The 18,248-nt window shown below is 32.9% G+C and overlaps 1 protein-coding gene and 1 long non-coding RNA gene across 4 annotated transcripts; both read right to left on the bottom strand.

Moving 5' to 3' along the window:
- Positions 1-1,119: 1,119 nt before the first annotated feature.
- On the bottom strand, positions 1,120-17,315 carry LOC105836797 (acyl-CoA synthetase short-chain family member 3, mitochondrial). 3 transcript variants are annotated; one of them, XM_012681081.3, is made up of 13 exons: positions 17,219-17,315; positions 16,143-16,370; positions 7,316-7,481; positions 6,594-6,883; positions 5,992-6,088; positions 5,568-5,776; positions 4,827-5,055; positions 4,193-4,303; positions 3,740-3,939; positions 3,431-3,576; positions 2,567-2,789; positions 1,754-1,929; positions 1,120-1,492 (listed from the first exon to the last, which is right to left on the bottom strand). In XM_012681081.3, the coding sequence occupies exons 2-13, from the start codon at positions 16,249-16,251 to the stop codon at positions 1,397-1,399; spliced, it is 2,052 nt and encodes a 683-aa protein (XP_012536535.2). In that variant the 5' UTR covers positions 16,252-16,370; positions 17,219-17,315; the 3' UTR covers positions 1,120-1,396. The 3 variants fall into 3 exon arrangements, with proteins under 3 accessions (XP_012536535.2, XP_012536536.1, XP_012536537.1); XM_012681082.3 differs by lacking the exon at positions 17,219-17,315 and adding an exon at positions 8,356-8,558 and having other exon boundaries at positions 16,143-16,246; XM_012681083.3 differs by lacking the exons at positions 16,143-16,370; positions 17,219-17,315 and adding an exon at positions 7,579-7,733.
- Positions 9,918-13,627, bottom strand: LOC118647844. Its single transcript, XR_004964977.1, has 2 exons — positions 11,700-13,627; positions 9,918-11,233 (listed from the first exon to the last, which is right to left on the bottom strand). It is a non-coding gene; the product is annotated as an uncharacterized LOC118647844 (long non-coding RNA).
- Positions 17,316-18,248: the final 933 nt, after the last annotated feature.

The following is an 18,248-nucleotide window of genomic DNA, read 5'->3' as shown; positions in this document are numbered from 1 at the left end:
TAATTTTAATAGGGACGTGGATGTATGTGTCATGTACATCCCTACGATATAATGGACATTTCCTCTAAATATATATTCTCGAGCCAAAAGCAAATGAAATAAGCTAAATATAATACACATAACATTTACAAATATTCAAGGCGCACAAATGCGTCCAGCGCCCCGCGCATCTTCATCTCGTTTACGATATTTTTCTAGTTGCAATGGTACCTAACTCCCTCTAACTTACATTTTTTTTTTTAATTCTAAGAAGTAAAGAAAGATAGGAAGCAAATAAAAAACCGAAGTTGATTATTTTAAATTACATTAATCTAATTTACTAATATAAGCTTGCAAAAGCTCGCTACAATCCTTCGCACGACACGAATAGATAGAGGAAGGAAGAAGAAATGCGCGCGATCTTTGCCCGAATCACATTTGCGTCTACGATTGTCTCTTGACAAATAGAAGGACGGCTAAATAAGAATCGCTAATCGTAATGTCCAGCAGCTGCCCTCTGATTGGTCAGGAGACAATTGTAGATTGCAAACGCAAACGCGATCGCCAAACGCTAGTGTGATTCGGCCTTTTTTTTCCTTATATAACAAAAAACATTTCTCTACATGTAACATTAAGGAATTATTTGATGCTCGTTCCTCGTTTTTTGGTACGTAGGAGACTCCTGCGAATTTAATTGCGAAGAGAGAAAGGGTTTCGTTTGCTCTCAATTTGATTCCAAGTTCACCGTTACTTCTGTACACAATGTACACAACTCTTGCTTTCTTATCGACTGCGTTCAACAGAAAAATCAGCTTTACACAGCTGTTGTAAAATTATTTTATGCGATTAGTTTATACATTTAGATCCATCAGGAACTAAGGCCAGGAACTAATCATGTTGAAGAATTTTTTACAACAGTTGCAAAGTTGCTTTTTCTGCTGAACGCAGCCATATCGTCAGAGCAATCGATTTGATCGACAGTCGAGTACGGACGACTTCAGAGCGTCGGGCGTCCGATCGCGCGACGACGTGCTGCTCCCTCTCGTGTGTAAATTTTGTTTTGATCAATCGTGCTTTGGTCCATTCGCACCTTCCGCGCGCAGATCATTCTCCTGTGGAGTGTACGCGTTTGTTTTCGTGTGTTTTTTTTTCTTAACGATAACGATGAAGGGATGTAAGTGAGGGGGAGAGAGAAAACGAATGTCCCTTTTCTCGATCGCGAGTAGGTTGGACAACCTGTACGGAGATAGATTTGGATCTCCATGTTCTGCCGCGCTCCCGCGGAATCACGACTTGCTTGCTCTCCCCCGGAAGTTGTCCGTTCTCGTGCTTTCTTTATTTCTTCTTTTCTTTTCCCTACTTTTTATCTTCTCACGTCGCGTGCGCGGAGGAGTCGCCTGTTGCTCGAATCGCGCGGTCACTGCGGATCCGGAGCCAGCTTCGCGTAGCCCAGCTTCTGGAGCACTTCCTTGATCTCGCGGAATACTGTCGGATCCTCGATCGTGCTTGGAATCTGTGGAAAGACCACGAGGGTAAAGTTGACGATGACGACGTGGAGGAGCGGCGGCGGGAGGGGTAAGTCTCTTTCGAATTTACTCGATCAAGCAATTAGCGTGATATTGACGCTACCTCGTTTCTTCGTACGCGGGCGAAGAGGGGGGGGGGGAGATATGTTAAACGGAGATTTGAGGAAACGTTTGATTTCCTTGATTTTGTTCTCGTCTCGATCGATAATCGCCGCTTCGGACGTTCGACGAGGATTTCTCGTCCCTACCTTGACTGGCTTCGACCGCGCCAGGGTGGCGATCGATTTACGAATTATCTTCCCCGAGCGCGTTTTGGGTAGCGCGGTGATGGCGGCGGCGACGCGAAAAGACGCGATCGGCCCGATCATATTGCGCACCCGCGTAACCAGCTCCTGATTAATCTCCTCCTCGTTGCTTATCGCGTCTGAAAGAAGAACATTATTTTTATTCTAAATTATTATCAGTTTCTATTAATATGGATTAAACTTAGTTTAATCGGCCAGATAATACACGATATTTAGTAAAATATTAATAATTATTTATATATTTCTTATAATATTTATTAAAGTATTTTATAAATATTTCGGACCTTAGAAAGATAAGATATTTATATAAATATTATAAATATTAGAAAAATATTTGTGAAATATGTATTATTAAAAAAAATGTATATATTACATATTCAAAGAAATAAATATTAATGATTATTCACGAATATTTATTAGAAATATCTATCAGCGTGCTGTCAGAGATTTTTTCTAGGTTTTCCGATGATATTTCTCATAAATATTCCTACATAGTTATTAATATTTATTTTTTAAATATATATATTTTTTTTCTTCAATAAACTTTTAATAAATCTGTTTCTAATTTTAAGATTATACGACACGTCTAACGTAGCAAAATTTAATATTTTTTAATAAATAAGTAATTAATATTTATCAATTTAAAGAAATTAGCACAGATATTACTCGAAAAATTAATTAAAGTTTCGTTGAAATCATCCTTTTACTGAGCGTTTAACATTTAGGGATTTGCACGATAGAAAATTTAGGACGTACCTTCTCGTCTAACATAAAGGCATAGCGGCACTTCGCCCTTCGTGTGATCGGGCACACCGACTACCGCGGCGTCCACCACGTCACTATGAGCCAAAATAATATCCTCCAATGCAGCCGTGGATATTCGGTGGCCGGCCACATTTATGATGTCATCGTCCCTCGCCGTGACGTAAACGTAGCCGAACTCATCGATGTACCCCGCGTCCATTGTATCGTAATAACCCTGCAAAAGCATCAAGATTTCTTAAGATATAGGCTGGATTTTTAATGTAGTTGTTTTTAAGTGACAGATCCTTTCGAATGCCTGGAGTTGATCTTCTTTTTTTTAGTAAGAAGATCTTTTGCCTAGTTTTAGATGATAGTTTTAGAGTTTCAAGAAAGATTTTTGTGAGTTGAGTTTCAAGAAAGATAAATGATGACTAAAAGAACACATAGATTTACGCGATATGCATATGTGGCTTGGTGAAAAATTTTCTTAAAATTCTTTGTATAATTTCTCAGAATTTCTATGTATATTTTTAATTTCTGTATGAATCTATAACTGTTTGAAAATTTCTCTGATTTTTTAATACGACGTTGAATACTTTTCAGAAATACTAAGAAAGTTTACGTCGTATTTTAGTAATTCTTTCTATCTGAAAAATTTTAAGATTTTTTTTTCTAATAATCTCTGAAGAAATGTTATAAAAATCTAAAGAATATGAAGAAATAAATTTATTTATTTTAGAAATCTTCCTAAATATAAAGTATAAAAAATTCTTAAAAATATGAGATAAGTTTTCATCCGCCAGGTTGTAAGATATGCTTGCTCCGCGTAGTTATTAGCTAGTAGCTACGATAACGTATCGCGCGTTGTTTACTTACCGGAAATGTCGAGAAGTATACTTGCTTAAACCTCTCGGATGCGCGATAAAGGGTCGACATGCATCCAGGTGGCAACGGCAATTTTATCGCGATACGTCCGAGCTCGTGCTGCTGCGCTTTGCTTCCGTCGTCGCGCAGGATGTGTACTGTCGACGATAAATTTATAAGCGATTAGAGACGAACAAAGAGATTTCATTGCGAAAGCGGAATTGTTTCAGAGGCTCGGAGAACAAACGCGGGCGCGCGTAACGTCAAAATAAACAGAACAGTCTGCGAAGCATAATCGTGAAAACGACCGAAAGGACTCACTCTCGTATCCGGGTATAGGAAGTCCCGTACTGAACTTGGGCAAATTGGCGCAGTGACCGTATCCTAGGCACAGCGCCGTGATGGGATGTCCGGTCTCCGACTGCCACCAATTGTTCAGGATGGGCACTTTGAACGCTTTCTCGGCCCAGGCTTTCGTTTCGTAATCGCAAAACTCGCCCGCCACGAATATCGTTTTTAAACTGAAAGAAGAGACATTTACGAGGAGACCGTTTGTTTTCCCGAGTATTTTTCTTGCGGGAATTTGTATAATTATCGGAAAAGAAGGTTGTATCCACGCACATTATACATATGCTATTTTGTAAATTTCGTTGAGAAAAAAGGATGTTTTTTTTTTTAGTCATTGCATGCAAATTGTATTGTATTGCAATTCAAAGTAATCGGATATTATTTGCTAGAGGGAGAATTAGTGGATTAGTGATTTGAAAAACTTACGATTTTAACATGTACTTTTTTCCCAAGAGCGTTTCCGGATCCGCTCGTTTTATAACTCGTAGAGCAGTCGGGACGCAGAATAACGCGTTTACGCTATGTTGCTCAATGATTCTGGGAAAAGGCAGAAGATTTCCCTTAAGTTAATTATCGATACTAATTATCAATATTAGAACTAATGTGACATATGAAAATGGGATAATTTATGGAAGTAGTAAAAAATAAGTTAGAAATAAGTTAGACACGTGTATTTTGTATATCTTATTTAACTTTTAGAAAATAAGTTAATAAATATTTGTATTTTTAAACTTTGTAAATATGCTGAAGTACCTAAGAATTTAATTGAATATAGATCTGAAAATAATTCTGTTGGAATTAAAATAATTACAAAGAACGTTTAAGCAACGTTACGAAAAGTTTTGACATCTTAGCAGCAAGCTCGAAGCGTTCTACATAATTATTTTGATGATCTAATTAATATAAAATTATTTTTAGATCTATATTAAATTTTTAGAAGCTTCGGCAAATGTGTGATAAAAAATTTCGGTTAAGAGAAATTTTCCATTTCTATCAGAATATTTTTTAAATACATTTCCCAAGCAATATTGCGTTAATTAGAAAAGAAGAATTTAAATACCTAAAATATTGACTAGCATTCGGTGTTCTGTCTGGCTTTCCTTCGTACATGACGCTAGTCGCGCCGTAGACGAGAGGACCATAGCAAATATAGGAATGCCCGACAACCCATCCCATGTCGGAGGCCACCCACCATACGGAGTTTTTGTTCATTCCATAAACCGTTTTCATGCTCCAGCAGAGTGTCGCCAAGTGACCGCCGATTGGCCTTATAATCCCCTTCGGTTGTCCTAATATCAAATAATCTCGTAATCGTGTAATACGATTTTGATCAAAGAGACACATAAATTATAAATTATAAATTATAAAAATAAAAAGTATTGATGACGGAGAGAGAAACTTCCGAGAATGAAAGAAGGCAGAAGGAAAGATGTTTAAAGTACAAGAAATCAAAAGAAGAGAATTATAAAAGCTAAAATCTCTTTGATCGTTTAATTTCCAGTGATTTTTTTATCAATTAGCTTTTTCTTATGTACACGCGAAGGAATGGTTTTGTCGAAGTAAAAATTTAGCTAAATACAAATTTGCGAATAATTTTGTTGGAACCCATCGATATGATTACAAGGGAAGTTCAGGCGTGACGAACAACGCTGTAAAAAATTTGGACAATTTAGTAACTATCTTGGAACATCTTATATACTTATTTTGATAGTCCAATAAAATTGTTTTTAGATCTAGCTAATTTTTAGATACTTTATTTAACAAAATAGTGCGTGTTATTCCCGTGTACTTTAAGAATTACCTGTGGTCCCCGATGTGTACAATATGTACAACGGATCGTTAGCTTCGACCATCACGCACGGATGAGGCTTCGATTGCTTCATGAGATCATCCCAGTCGATCTGCGACTCGAGTAACGGAGCTTCCCACACATTTCTTCTTTGAAATACAACGCACTTCGGCTTCGGTACAACGATCATATCCATGGCGCCGTTTAGCATAGTAGTATACCTGCATTTCGAGTTAAAGAAAGAATGCAAAAAAAAAAAAAACTGAATGCGTCAAATATCTAAAAGTTTTAAATTGGGGCGAAAGACATTCAAAGTACTAATATTTCTCTTATTACAGAGTTTTCTAGGAAATCTATTGTAAATCGCGATGTTTTTGCGAAGAATGCAAATTTGGCAAATGTATATGATTAAACTATATCGAATAAAGAAACATACTTAACAACTTTGGACGGTTCAAGGCCGCAAGTCGCGGCGATAACCACCTTCGGCTCGGCGTGGTCTATTCGAGACGCTAATTCGTTCGCTGCGAAGCCTGAAACATATATTTACAAGTATAATTGCACTGCATTGGTAATGTGATTGATAAATGTTTAATAATCAAAATCATTTTTATTATTGCGACTCAAGTTGCTGTATCGTCATTGAAACAAAAACTTGATAGTTCAAAAGAAATATATTTTTTTAAAGGCAATATGAGTCATTCCACGTCAAGCGGGACACTTTTAGACAACGTGTTCTTCAAAATTGTCATTATTATTTTTATAAATTCTATGGAACAAATAAATACATAAATAATTTTTTTAATTTTTTAACTTTAATATTTCGGAAGTTACAAGGAGTTGAAGTTTTGCAAAAACGGTTTCGCAAATCGGAAATACGTTCTCATTTAAACGTTCATATCTTCAATGTCCGTCGTCTTACAGGCTGTTTCGACTGCTCATTTTAAAGCTCTTGAAACGCACTTTATCGTGATGAAAGCAGCGAAATGAAACTTAATTCATATAACGGTCATGCGATTATCATCATCTTGTTATTACCTCCAAAGACCACCGAGTGAATCGCCCCGAGCCTGGCGGTGGCGAGAATTGCGATTATAGTCTCAGGGATCAGCGGCATGTATATAATCACCCTGTCCCCTTTGCGCACACCCAGGTCTGCCAATCCGCCCGCCAACACTGACGTCTTTTCCAGGAGCTCATTGTACGTCACTTTGCGTATTAACGATGTTTGGGGACTGTCGTGGATGAGGGCCGTCTTCTCCCCGTATCCGGCGCGCACGTGTCGATCTACCGCGTTGTAACAGGCGTTCAGTTCACCGCCGACGAACCTGCGTGAGAGAAAATCAAGCTTTCTGTACGTAGTCCTTTACGTAGCACACGCGAGCACTCCCGCGAGGCCAATTAGAGAGATTTCAGAGTCTATTAATTGTTTCCTCAAGTGAAGTTCTCTGTAGCACCTCGCGCCTAATGTTTACATCTAAACGTTTACATATAAAGTTCAATAATACGCGATCGCGGTCAAAATTCTCCAACCTAGAAGAGTCGAGAGAACTGATGTTTCTCTGAGAAAATCTCCGAGATTTTCGATGGTTGCCTAAAGCGTTTAGCGGTTGAACACAAAACAAAATAAGCTTCAGGAATGGAAAACTTATTCGTAAGCTCCTTTGTTTCTCATGAAAGCTTTATGGGATAATGGGAATGAAAAAAAGAAGAATAATGTCGAATTACGATTATGTGCATAACGATTTTATTCGTGATACCATTTCGTGAACGGTTCGTTGGAATTGTCGAGGACCTTATGCCAAGGCTTGCTCCAGTTGAGACAACCACCGATCTCGCCCCAAAATTCTTCCGGATGCTCCAATGATTTCTTATACGCTTCTTCGTACATAGGACACTCGTTCCAATGGGGGGTCATAATGTAATCTGCAACGGAGACGGAATAATTAAGACGGTAACCTTTCTCACAGGCGCGAGAACTGTTTTGACGAAAAGTTGTCTCGAAAATTATCTCGTTAATTACATTGCAGAGAAATGTGTAGGGAAACTATATTGAAAATTGTATCTTGATAAACTTCACGTGAAACATTGTTGCGAGTTGATATCGCTTCGCATTTAATACCACGTTGCACTACGCTTATCTTTGAATATTATGTTTAAAACATTAAAGTTTATCGCTGGTAAAGAAAAGAAAATTAGTTAGCTAAATTTAATAATAATTAGCCTATACATTTTTACATAATAATAATTTTTGCAACTAATATATATTGCAACTAATAATAATAATTAAGTAACATTTAGCTAGTAAATATTGCACAATATTGTTGTAGAATACTATATCATAGCATTTTTATTCTAGGATATTTTAATCATGAAGAAAAGGAGATTTTATATTAAAATATTACATGTTTTCTATCCTGTGAAAAAAAACTATTGTAATTATTCGATTTATTTTAACATTTGAATTAAGAAAATGAGAAAGAAATCTTACAAGTGTAGTTTTGATTGTATAAGTTATATATGTTATTATGTTTGAATTATGAATTATACAATAAAATTTAATCATTTGTAGATAAAATTATTGATTAGTTATTATAAATGTAGTTGATTAGATATTGTAAAAAACGTGGTTGCATATTCTTATAAAAATGTAATACTGAGCAGTATTAAATTAACCAGTAATTAATACTTATATTATAAAAAGTTAATACTTTTAATATTCAAAATAAGTAATAATTACTGGCCAATTTAATATTGACCTGCATTACATTTTTAAAAGAACATATTTTGAAATACTTACATAAAAAATTATTTTATGTATATAAACATTGAATAAGTCAATAAATACATTTAACAATTATCTCTCTTTAAAAATTGTAATTGTTAACGTTATTCAAGGGATGCTGGAGTGACGGTCACATTTGATTGGTGTCACATTGGTGTCAATAAAGTAGAATAATTCTAGCACTTTTCTTGCAAATAGCCAGCTCACGATTTACGCCTCTGAAAGCAAAATAAAAATTAGATAGTTCACACACACATGACAATCGCTTCTATATATATATATATTGAAGGCGTAAATCGTGAGCTGGCTAGTTTTTAAAAAATATCAGTGACGTAAATCGTGAGCTGGCTATTTGCAAAGAAAGTGCTAGAAGCGATTGTCATGAGTTAGCTAATTTTTATCTTGCTGTCAGAGGCGTAAATCGTGAACTGGCTAATTTTTAAAAAATGCCTAAGACGTTCATTGTGAGCTGGTTATTTGACATTTTTTAAAAATTAGCCAGCTTACGATTTACGTCTCTGGCATTTTTTAAAAACTAGCCAGCTCACGATTTACGCCTCTATATATAACACTACTACTACTACTACTACTACCACCATTACTTCAAAAAAGAAAGTAAAGAATAACAAATTTTACATTTGATGTATAATCACGTTGCAATAATCTTATATACTTATCTCTTTTTACGAATACATTTTTTAATACATTAGGATTAGGAATACCACGTGCAACTACGAAATTTACAATTAAAACAAAGTTACAGTTGCAAACAGGTCTGTCTTAACTTAGCGAGAGTCGCGAGTCGCTAGTCGCGAGCCGAATGCACTTGGCTTTTATCTCTCCACCCACCACTGCTGTTTTGATAGAGTGACGGAGAATAAACAAAAAGTATAGGCATTTCGACTATTTTTTTTGTTTTTTCTGTCTTTATTGAAACAGCGCGCGGTAGAGAGCGTAAAATTGCGTGGCTCGACGGCCGAGTCGTCGATCGCCTACATGACGCGATGTCATAGTCTAGCGGAACTAAGATTCAAAAAGGGCCGTTTTGTAGAAAAATTGATAACTTACATTAGACTTTGCGTAAAGCACAATTAATGTGCGTAGATTAAAATAGGTACGTTTACCGCTCGCAAAAAGTTGGGGGTTATCCAATTTTATATTAGACAACAATTACGCGCATTTTATGTACCTTACTTTTTGTTGTTATATATAAATTTTAATATAATTTTTATAAAAATTTAAGAGTACAAAATTTTTATTTTTTTTAATAACTTTATAAATTTAAGGTTAAGTAAATTAAAATATTATTTAAATTAACTTTAAAAAGTTAACGTTAATAGCTTCTCAAATTAAATTTTGTCAAATTAAAAATTATATGAACAAAAAATTAACCCAGTAAAAGTTAGATTAAATTAACACATATTACGAGTTAAGTTTAAAACTATTATTTATATTTGTGTTAAGTTACAAAAGTCATATTGTATGTGTTTAAAAAATTATCACCCGGGAAAAATTGTTTTATATAAAAACGTATATAATAAATATATATAAAATATGTTTATATATGTTCATACTAGTTTTTTTTCTTTTGTAAAATTTCTGTTTAGATATAAAAAATAATATAAAACAGACGACCCCAGCATTCCCTTAATGTTACTTATGTTACATTTTCAAAGACAGATAATTGTTAAAAGACTATCATTCTCGCCACATTGCGTAATATAAGTTTACAATCGAAATTGTTATTGGCTATCAAAAATGACCGACGGTCACAATTATAATTGTAAATAATATAATATCATATTCCATCTTTATAACACAATTAAAAGTATTGATTAATTACTATAATATTGATATGTTAAAATGTAAAAAGGTATATATTTTACATTAATTATACTGAGTATTCTTCATTGGATTTAATAAAATCCATATTAATTAGTTTCATGCGCGTTTGACAGCGTAATATATTGATGTAAATTTTCAACACACACTGATATTCGCCCTTATTGTTCTCTTATCATTGAGATTTCGTATCACGAGGAATTTTGCATTATTAATTTTGCCCTTTACGTATAATTTGTCTTTTTTCAATCTCTCCCCTATTAATTGCTTAGTCGACACGATCCCTTCTTTCCTCCACCGCCTCGTTTAGTCGTCGCGAGATAACAACATAACGTGGAATGTGTTTCAGAATTTCAACTTTCACGCGATGATACCGATTCGCCGACACTTTTCACTCGGCATGAATAATTCATTTCCGACGTCGTCGCGCGTATACATCGCGCTTTACACAAGAAGTTCGTAGCAATTTTCTATCCGGGACCACTTCGGTCGCGACCTCGTGGCACACGTGTTTGTTTCCGCCTATCGTGAATTACGGAGTATATGCTAGTTGCGCGACACGCCGTCTTAATACACCCCGGTGTCGGCGAGGTCGTGAATATCAGAGAGAAAACCACCAACGTACGACGACGACCACCTTTCCATCTCCTGTCTCGTCTCACTCCGATTCTTCCCACGCGTAACCACGCATCGCCGCGCATCCCATGGGGGATGCCATCACAGCTGCGATATTTATCCTTTACGAAGAAATGTAACGCGACTGGGGAACGGTGACTGGAAATGAAAACGTTCGGGGCGACAGCTTGAACCTCTACGACGCATAGATTACATTTCTTCTTCTTTTATTTATTTATTTATTTATTTAGTTTAAGTGACGATTCGGAAAAAAAACTTGTGCGGGAAAAGATCCTTCGTGTGGATGTACCAAAAAACAAAATGGTCATGTGGTGCCTCAGAGGAGAGCGCGCGTATTCTTTCATACGATACGGAATAAATGTATACTTTTATCGTCGACGTAGTGTGAAACCTCGATGTGTTCTTGAGTAGACAGCTAGAACCAATGATAAAAAATAGGTAAGGTCCATGAAATTTGTTAGTGAGCTTTAAATTAAAACGCTGTTTTGATTTAACTGAAGATATATGTATAAGAACGTTTCTAACTTATATATTTAAATTAACGTAGGGAGAAATCTCTGTGATGACAGATACAGTTTAGGTAAGCTTAAAATATTCGCCAAATTTTAAGTAGAGCATGTCATTCTCTCCGATTCGTTTACAACTCATATTTTATGCATTTCGAGACATACAAGTCGAATCTATTTAAAAAAAGAAGAATTGGCTGTCTTTCATTCAGTTTATTGAGTAATTGTGCATAAAATCTCTGCTTGTATAAATACAATTCTACAAGATTGTGAAAACCAGAATAATAATACTGTTTTATTAAGATTATTTTCTGTATGTGACCATATTTTAGAGAAAATGAATGACAAATGAAAAATTTAGAGCTTTGTACTTACATGTTTCCAAATCAGTTTTTAACTGTCAAGTTTTTAACTCTACGTATTATCGAAGTTTCTTGCGCAGTATATTCAAATAAAATACTACTCTTGCGCAGTTCTTTGATAGTTTAAGATTGATTCATCTGCATTAAATTCTTGATTTAAATTTAATAGAGATAATGCTTGAGAACTGCCTAGTTTTTGCTTCATTATCCACTAAGCTTACCATAAATTATCATAAACATTAAAATTAACACACAATCGCTGCCGCACACGAACAGGCTACATTTATGAGTTAGGTTCGACAAATTTGTCGACTGTTTCCGTAAAAATTTATTTATTAGTACATTTGATATTGAAGCAATAGTTAGAAAAGAACTTTTCTGTAGTATTGTTAAAATAAAGGGCAGAATTTAATTTTGGAAAACTAAATTTAAATAACAGCTATCTAAAATAAAGGAATTATACATACCTCAAGATAAACTCAAATTTCAAGACACAATTAAATCAGAAGAGATATTTTTATATTTGAGACTTGCATACAAAATTTACTTTTAAAATTTTATCAAGAATACGGTTTATAAAAAGAAAAAAGTTTTATGACGACAATGTATAGTATATATGAATGTATAGATGACTTTTTCCACTAGTGATTGTTATAAAATTTAATATTTATTAATTTTTTTGCAAAAAACATTACATATAGATACGTAATGGTTATAAATTCAAATAAGTACACTTTTTAATTTATGCGCATTTTTTATTTACATAATCCTATATGTATATACGCAATGATATTAAAATGGTTAATAAACAGTAAAATTTGCTATAGATTTCCTTAATTTGTGAATAAATCTTTTTTTAAATTATGTTTCTTCTACGAAAAAGCATTGATTTGCGGTCTATATTTAGTTCAATCCCTTGAGAAATTTCTTCTGCAGTTACACTCTGCTTCTATCTATTTTCTGTCTCCATTATGTAGAATAATATTTTCGTACTATATGCCACTAGATATATAGATTAATTTGCAGAAAATTTATAATTATATAATATTTATATAATAAGATTTACACAAATGGACGAAAATTATTCATATATTGGGAGAGATAAGTAGGAATTATAAATTAACAGATAGATAGAGAGAAAGAGAATTATTTTAAAATATTACATGTAAAGTTCTGGCAAGAACAAGCAACAGCGTGAATTTGCTAGTGATGAATATTTCAGCTTTATGCCTTTCTCTACAAACACATTTTCCATGGAAGTTCTTTGGGGGGTTGTAGACCGAGAAGTTCTTAGGTTGTGAAGCACCTTATTTCAGAGAAATGGAAAGTCACACTACCCGGAAGCAACTTTATTAAAGAACTCGTGAATCCTAACAATAGTGAACCGGATGGCTGTCAGCGTTCTTTCAATTCCCATTTCGTGCTATCAAATTTAGATTGCGATAATTTAATATTTGATACGCGGGAAAAATAACTGAGAACTTCCTGCGGGAATAGGAAACATATTGACAAATCCCTGTTTTATTGTTAATTACATTTACTAATTGTGCTCTTAATTCGTATCTGACCTGCGTAATTTGTGAAGAAGAAATTGCGAAGAAAACGATTTGATCCAGCAATAATGAGAAAACGGCAGATGCGCCCGATAATTTAATTTAAACAGTAGGTAGCGTCAACAGATCTCCGTTGCTGATGAAATCCGCCATGATCGGCGCTAATCGAGCAAATATCGAATAAAATCTGAATACGTGGTAAAATCATTCGTTGAGTGCACGGTGTGTTTTCAAGACTGTTAAAATAAATAACACAGTGCTGCGGAAATATAAAAAGCTTTCGCTACACTTTCATTAATTCTTAAACGAGAGTTATAGCGGTCAAATATGTTCTCTCTGTTCACATACCCTCACAGAGAGAGAGAGAGACAGAGAGAGAGAGAGAGAGAGAGAGAGAGAGAGAGAGAGAGAGAGAGAGAGAGAGAGAGAGAGAGAGAGAGAGAGAGAGAGAGAGAGAGAGAGAGAGAGAGAGGGAGAGAGAGAGAGAGAGAGAGAGAGAGAGAGTTACATGTAATATTTCCGATATTGTAAAATATTGATAAATGTTTTTACTTCGACTATTTAATTACTTTCTGAAAATAAAACGTCAGAATTGAGAAATGGTTATTGAGATATCACGAATATTTGTTATATTAGTAAATGACAAATTAAAAAGGCTTTTATATTTCGGAAATAAATGATTAAAAGTTAAAAGTAATACAGCTTATACACTAGTCACAAATCATAATTTAATATTTGCAATAAAATCGAATTTGTATTAAAATTTAATATTTGCAATTTTACAGTGAAGAAAATCACTTAACTAATCGAAAGTCAGTCTTATTTGGCTATAGCTCTTCGCTCATATTTCATGTGTAATTTTTTACATATTTTTTCCAATTTATCAAAATTACTTAATTACTAAACTCGTGAAAGGCATAAAAATTGGAAGATTGTATGATCGCTTGTCTTTTACCGTCGATAGATTTCTATCGCAGTTTATTATTTTATTATCAAGGGTTTGTGTCGAAAAATTATTATATTTCTTCATAAAAAAATTACATTTTACCTTTTCTGTTTGACACCATAACTGATAAAGAGCAGGATTATGATACAAACTACTATGTCCGATGAAGAGTTGAAATTGAATCATAACTGAACTATTAACCAATCTAGTAAGAAAGTATCATAGTAATTACATCTCGTGCTTATTTATTAGTTTTCTCTCCCGTTTCGCGAATTTAATACTATATTTAAAAAGTGTCAGAGGGGGGGGGGAGGGGGTATAGTTATAAAGTACTCTCTAAATTTGAATCAGTAAAGTCTTGCTGATGTATAGTGTACTGTAATGATTATTTATTAAAAAAAAACAGTGAATAGTTCGATTTCCGTGATATAATTATTTAAAAACAGTTTTAACAATTTGTTTAAACAAGTTATCAAAATATTTTAATACGTTAAAAATAATAACAGCAATAGATTCCACGGAAAAAGTTAACTAAAGAAATATTTATAATATTATATTTTATAACTCTGCACAAATTTCTTGTAAAATTGTTATATAGAGTTTTCTCTGCAAGATATTAGCTTTTGCCATTCATGCCAATTACGGTTCGTAATTCGGATGAAAAAAGGAAAGGGCACAATTAAAGGGCTTTAACTTTGGACATTTTTACTGAATATTATATTTATTGAATATTATATTTTACTTAGGATTCATTATTCTTAAATAGATTCAGTGATCATTGATATATCATGGATCACCTTTTGATCTCATGCAAACAAATCTACTAGTTACGAATCCACAATTTCTATTAGTATGGCCATGGATAGAAGTCGATATTTTTCTTGAGAAATATTATTTATAACATTTTTACAACAAACGCTGTAGTTAAAAAAATAATATTATATATATTTTTAGTAATTTTTTCATAGAATCTATTCGTGTTATTATTTTTAAGATATTATGACATTTTCGTAATTTGTTTAAACAATGATTATTGAAACAAATTCTTAACATTTTTTCTATACATTTAATCATTTTTTAAACGTATGCAATGAATGATCCGAAGCCTAGTTTTTCTCAGTTACTTATGGGTTAATTAGTATACATTGGCGCTTGGCAAAATTTTTTAATTTAAGACGTGAATGCACAAATTAATTTGATAGATATGTAGAGAGAGTAAACTTTTGCACACATATAGTCAATCGTAAAAAAAAATTTCTTTTGGATCAAATAATTATAGGCGGTGGGAAATAAAAATTGTTAACTACAACATTGTATGTCACCATTGCGTCAATAAGAATTGATATCTCGAAGGATTTGTTTTATCTTTATTATTCATGCTTAGATTTATTTTAAATTAATACAAAATTAAACCATTACTAATGACAGTTCAACGAGCGCGTTTACGATCTCTTCTATATTTTTATTATAATTACGTATTTATGCGAGATTATTAGTAAATTAGATCAGAATTAAGAATTTATTTATATATAAATTAGAAATGGGACTTATTTGTAAATTTCCTTTGCTTTCTTAGTACTACGTAAAGAAAAATATTTAAAGCAGGAAATAAATTACTGAATAATATAATTTCTTTCTTAATTGCTGCATGAATATAGTAGAAAACATTAACGTGCAGTCTTTGCAAATAAAATTCTAAATAAAAATATATGCGTTTGATCTACTTATCTCTGAAGCACATTGTTTTACAAACGGCTATTATGTATAATTATTTTCGATTATAATCTTTCGAAAATAATCTAAAATAATTTGTACTGGAAGTGTTATACGATACAGATATTGACACGCAGTTTAATGTATCTTTCACTTCGCGTCGTCGAGTTCATATTTCATTAATTTATGCGTGCAATTTATTTTCTTCAATGAAGTATAAGATCATATATGTATGTATTGTTACCGTCGCTTTTTCGGGATATCCTTGGACGCACGATGCACGACTCCAGGCACGTTTTTCCTGAGTTGTCGGACTTGGCGTCCAAGAAATCAGGATTCATCTGATGTAGCATTATGTGGCTGTGTCAATCCGAGCAATAATGTCCAAACACAATAAGTGCTTATTACAGTCTGTAATAACAGTAACGTCTCTGTGTCCACAGAGTGGGGTCCATCCACGGTGTGACAGGAACTGTATTAACGTTTGATATATTTACATATCATATATTCATATATAGAATTAAAGAAAAAACTAATTCAAAGAATTATTAACATTTTACGATTTGCCGATGGCGTTAATATTAATTTTATTAATTTAGAGTGTGCTAAAACCGAATGGTTAATTTTTTCGGATGTTTCAAAACATATAAATGTTATTTTATTACTTTATTGAAATTTTAAAAAGTGACATTTATTATCTCAAAGATTTAATATACTTATGTTTGATTTTTTTACAGTTAATTTTTTATTATTAATTGTCATCTTTAACTGTCTAAAAAAATAAAACCAAGTGCAAAGATTGTATATTATAAGAGGTTATTAACAAAAGAGAAAGTGTAAACTTTATATTAAGAACGAAATATTTTTATATATAATTTTAATGTAAAATAACATGCTTTCAACATAAGTTTATAATTAAAAAAAAAACGGTTTTTGTATTATAGCCATAACTTTTTTGTTGACTAATGCAATATAAACGCAAATCGCAAAATGTTAATGTGCACATACATTTATAAATACCAATGCTCTAAGGACAATAAAAAATAAAATGTAGTATAGAGACATAAAAATGATTCAGTCATAATTTGTGTTCCAAAGCATTAAATTCAGGAAATCAAATGATTATACGACAATTCAGAATGTTAATTAATAATTGACTTGCCAAATGCAACTTTTTCCATAATCTTTGATTTCTTAAATAAACTCAAAATAGAACTCAGACACACACACACATACACACACTGACACAAACACATACATATTATATATATCATTTATATTATAATATATACCATGATAATAAATATGCATAATACATACTTTAATTTTACTAGAGATGCACTTGTGGGAAGATGTGTTAGGACACGTGTTTTGCAGAAAACTAAACCCGTTCCTTCAAAGTTGAAAGCCAAATATGTAAAATTGCACATCACGTGATGCTTACGTTTCCTGAGTTGATCCATAGGTCATCGCATTAATTTTAACCTTTTTGCAGTGATGACGTATATATGCGCATCTTAAAAAACTAATTTAGTTTTTATAAAAATGGGTTTTCCGAGGTTTTTGAGGTCGCTAAATCTAAATATGATATTAGAACATCAAAATTAAAAGTGGCAGATTAAAACTTGAAAAAAATAGTTTTTATAAAAATTGTTATTGTAAAGTTTTTACGATTGTGTGTGTGTGTGTGTGTGTAAAAATCTAAGAAATCTCTTTCACATGCAGTGTTACAGGACATCTCATTTTTCGTTACACCCGCAAAGGGATTAAATTATTATGATAACAATTTAATGATTGTTGTGGACTGTTGTGGTAACTCGAGCTTTTATTTTAGTATCATATTTTGAAAAAAAATTAAAGTTGATCTCTTATTTATAGGATTTTGTTAAATTAAAACATAAATTTATGATTGACTGATTGGTAATTTAGTTAGCTACTTACTTCTGTTTCAATTTTTTAAAACTTAATTCTATGAAAATTATGTGTGATAAATTATCATAATCAGTTTTGTAGATAAGTAATGTCAAAATTCTTAAAATATAAAATTATACGAATAATAATTTTATGAAGTATTTAACAAATGTTTAGTAAATACCGCTGGTTGATTGCATATATTTCTGAAAGTCGTCGGTAAAAATATACGCATTAATATGATCAAAGGGTGCATTCAACGGACAAAAAACAGATCAGTAAGTGATTAAGCATAATTGATTCTTGTCTTTAGTTCTTAGCTGGATTTAAAAGTAGAAATCATAAAGAATTACTAAACGCTTACTGGGGTCCAGTTCTCGAACTCATACGAAAAATGTTCGTATATGAATGTGATATTGCGCATTTTTCAATTGTGTGT

The sequence above is a fragment of the Monomorium pharaonis genome, chromosome 11, assembly GCF_013373865.1.
Source record: "Monomorium pharaonis isolate MP-MQ-018 chromosome 11, ASM1337386v2, whole genome shotgun sequence".
Taxonomy (NCBI): domain Eukaryota; kingdom Metazoa; phylum Arthropoda; class Insecta; order Hymenoptera; family Formicidae; genus Monomorium; species Monomorium pharaonis.
The sequence above is the reverse complement of the archived record's forward strand: the minus strand, read 5'-3'. Positions and strand labels throughout refer to the sequence as shown.

What these genes read in the sequence shown, in the direction of transcription:
- LOC105836797 (XM_012681081.3), bottom strand. Translation starts at nt 16,251, where the DNA reads ATGCTACATCAGATGAATCCTGATTTCTTGGACGCCAAGTCCGACAAC. An exon ending in AACGAACCGTTCACGAAATG is followed by an intron (nt 6,884 to 7,315) that starts GTATCACGAATA and finishes TCTCTCACGCAG; the next exon opens with GTTCGTCGGCGGTGAACTGA. An exon ending in CCTTTATGTTAGACGAGAAG is followed by an intron (nt 1,930 to 2,566) that starts GTACGTCCTAAA and finishes TTCTTCTTTCAG; the next exon opens with ACGCGATAAGCAACGAGGAG.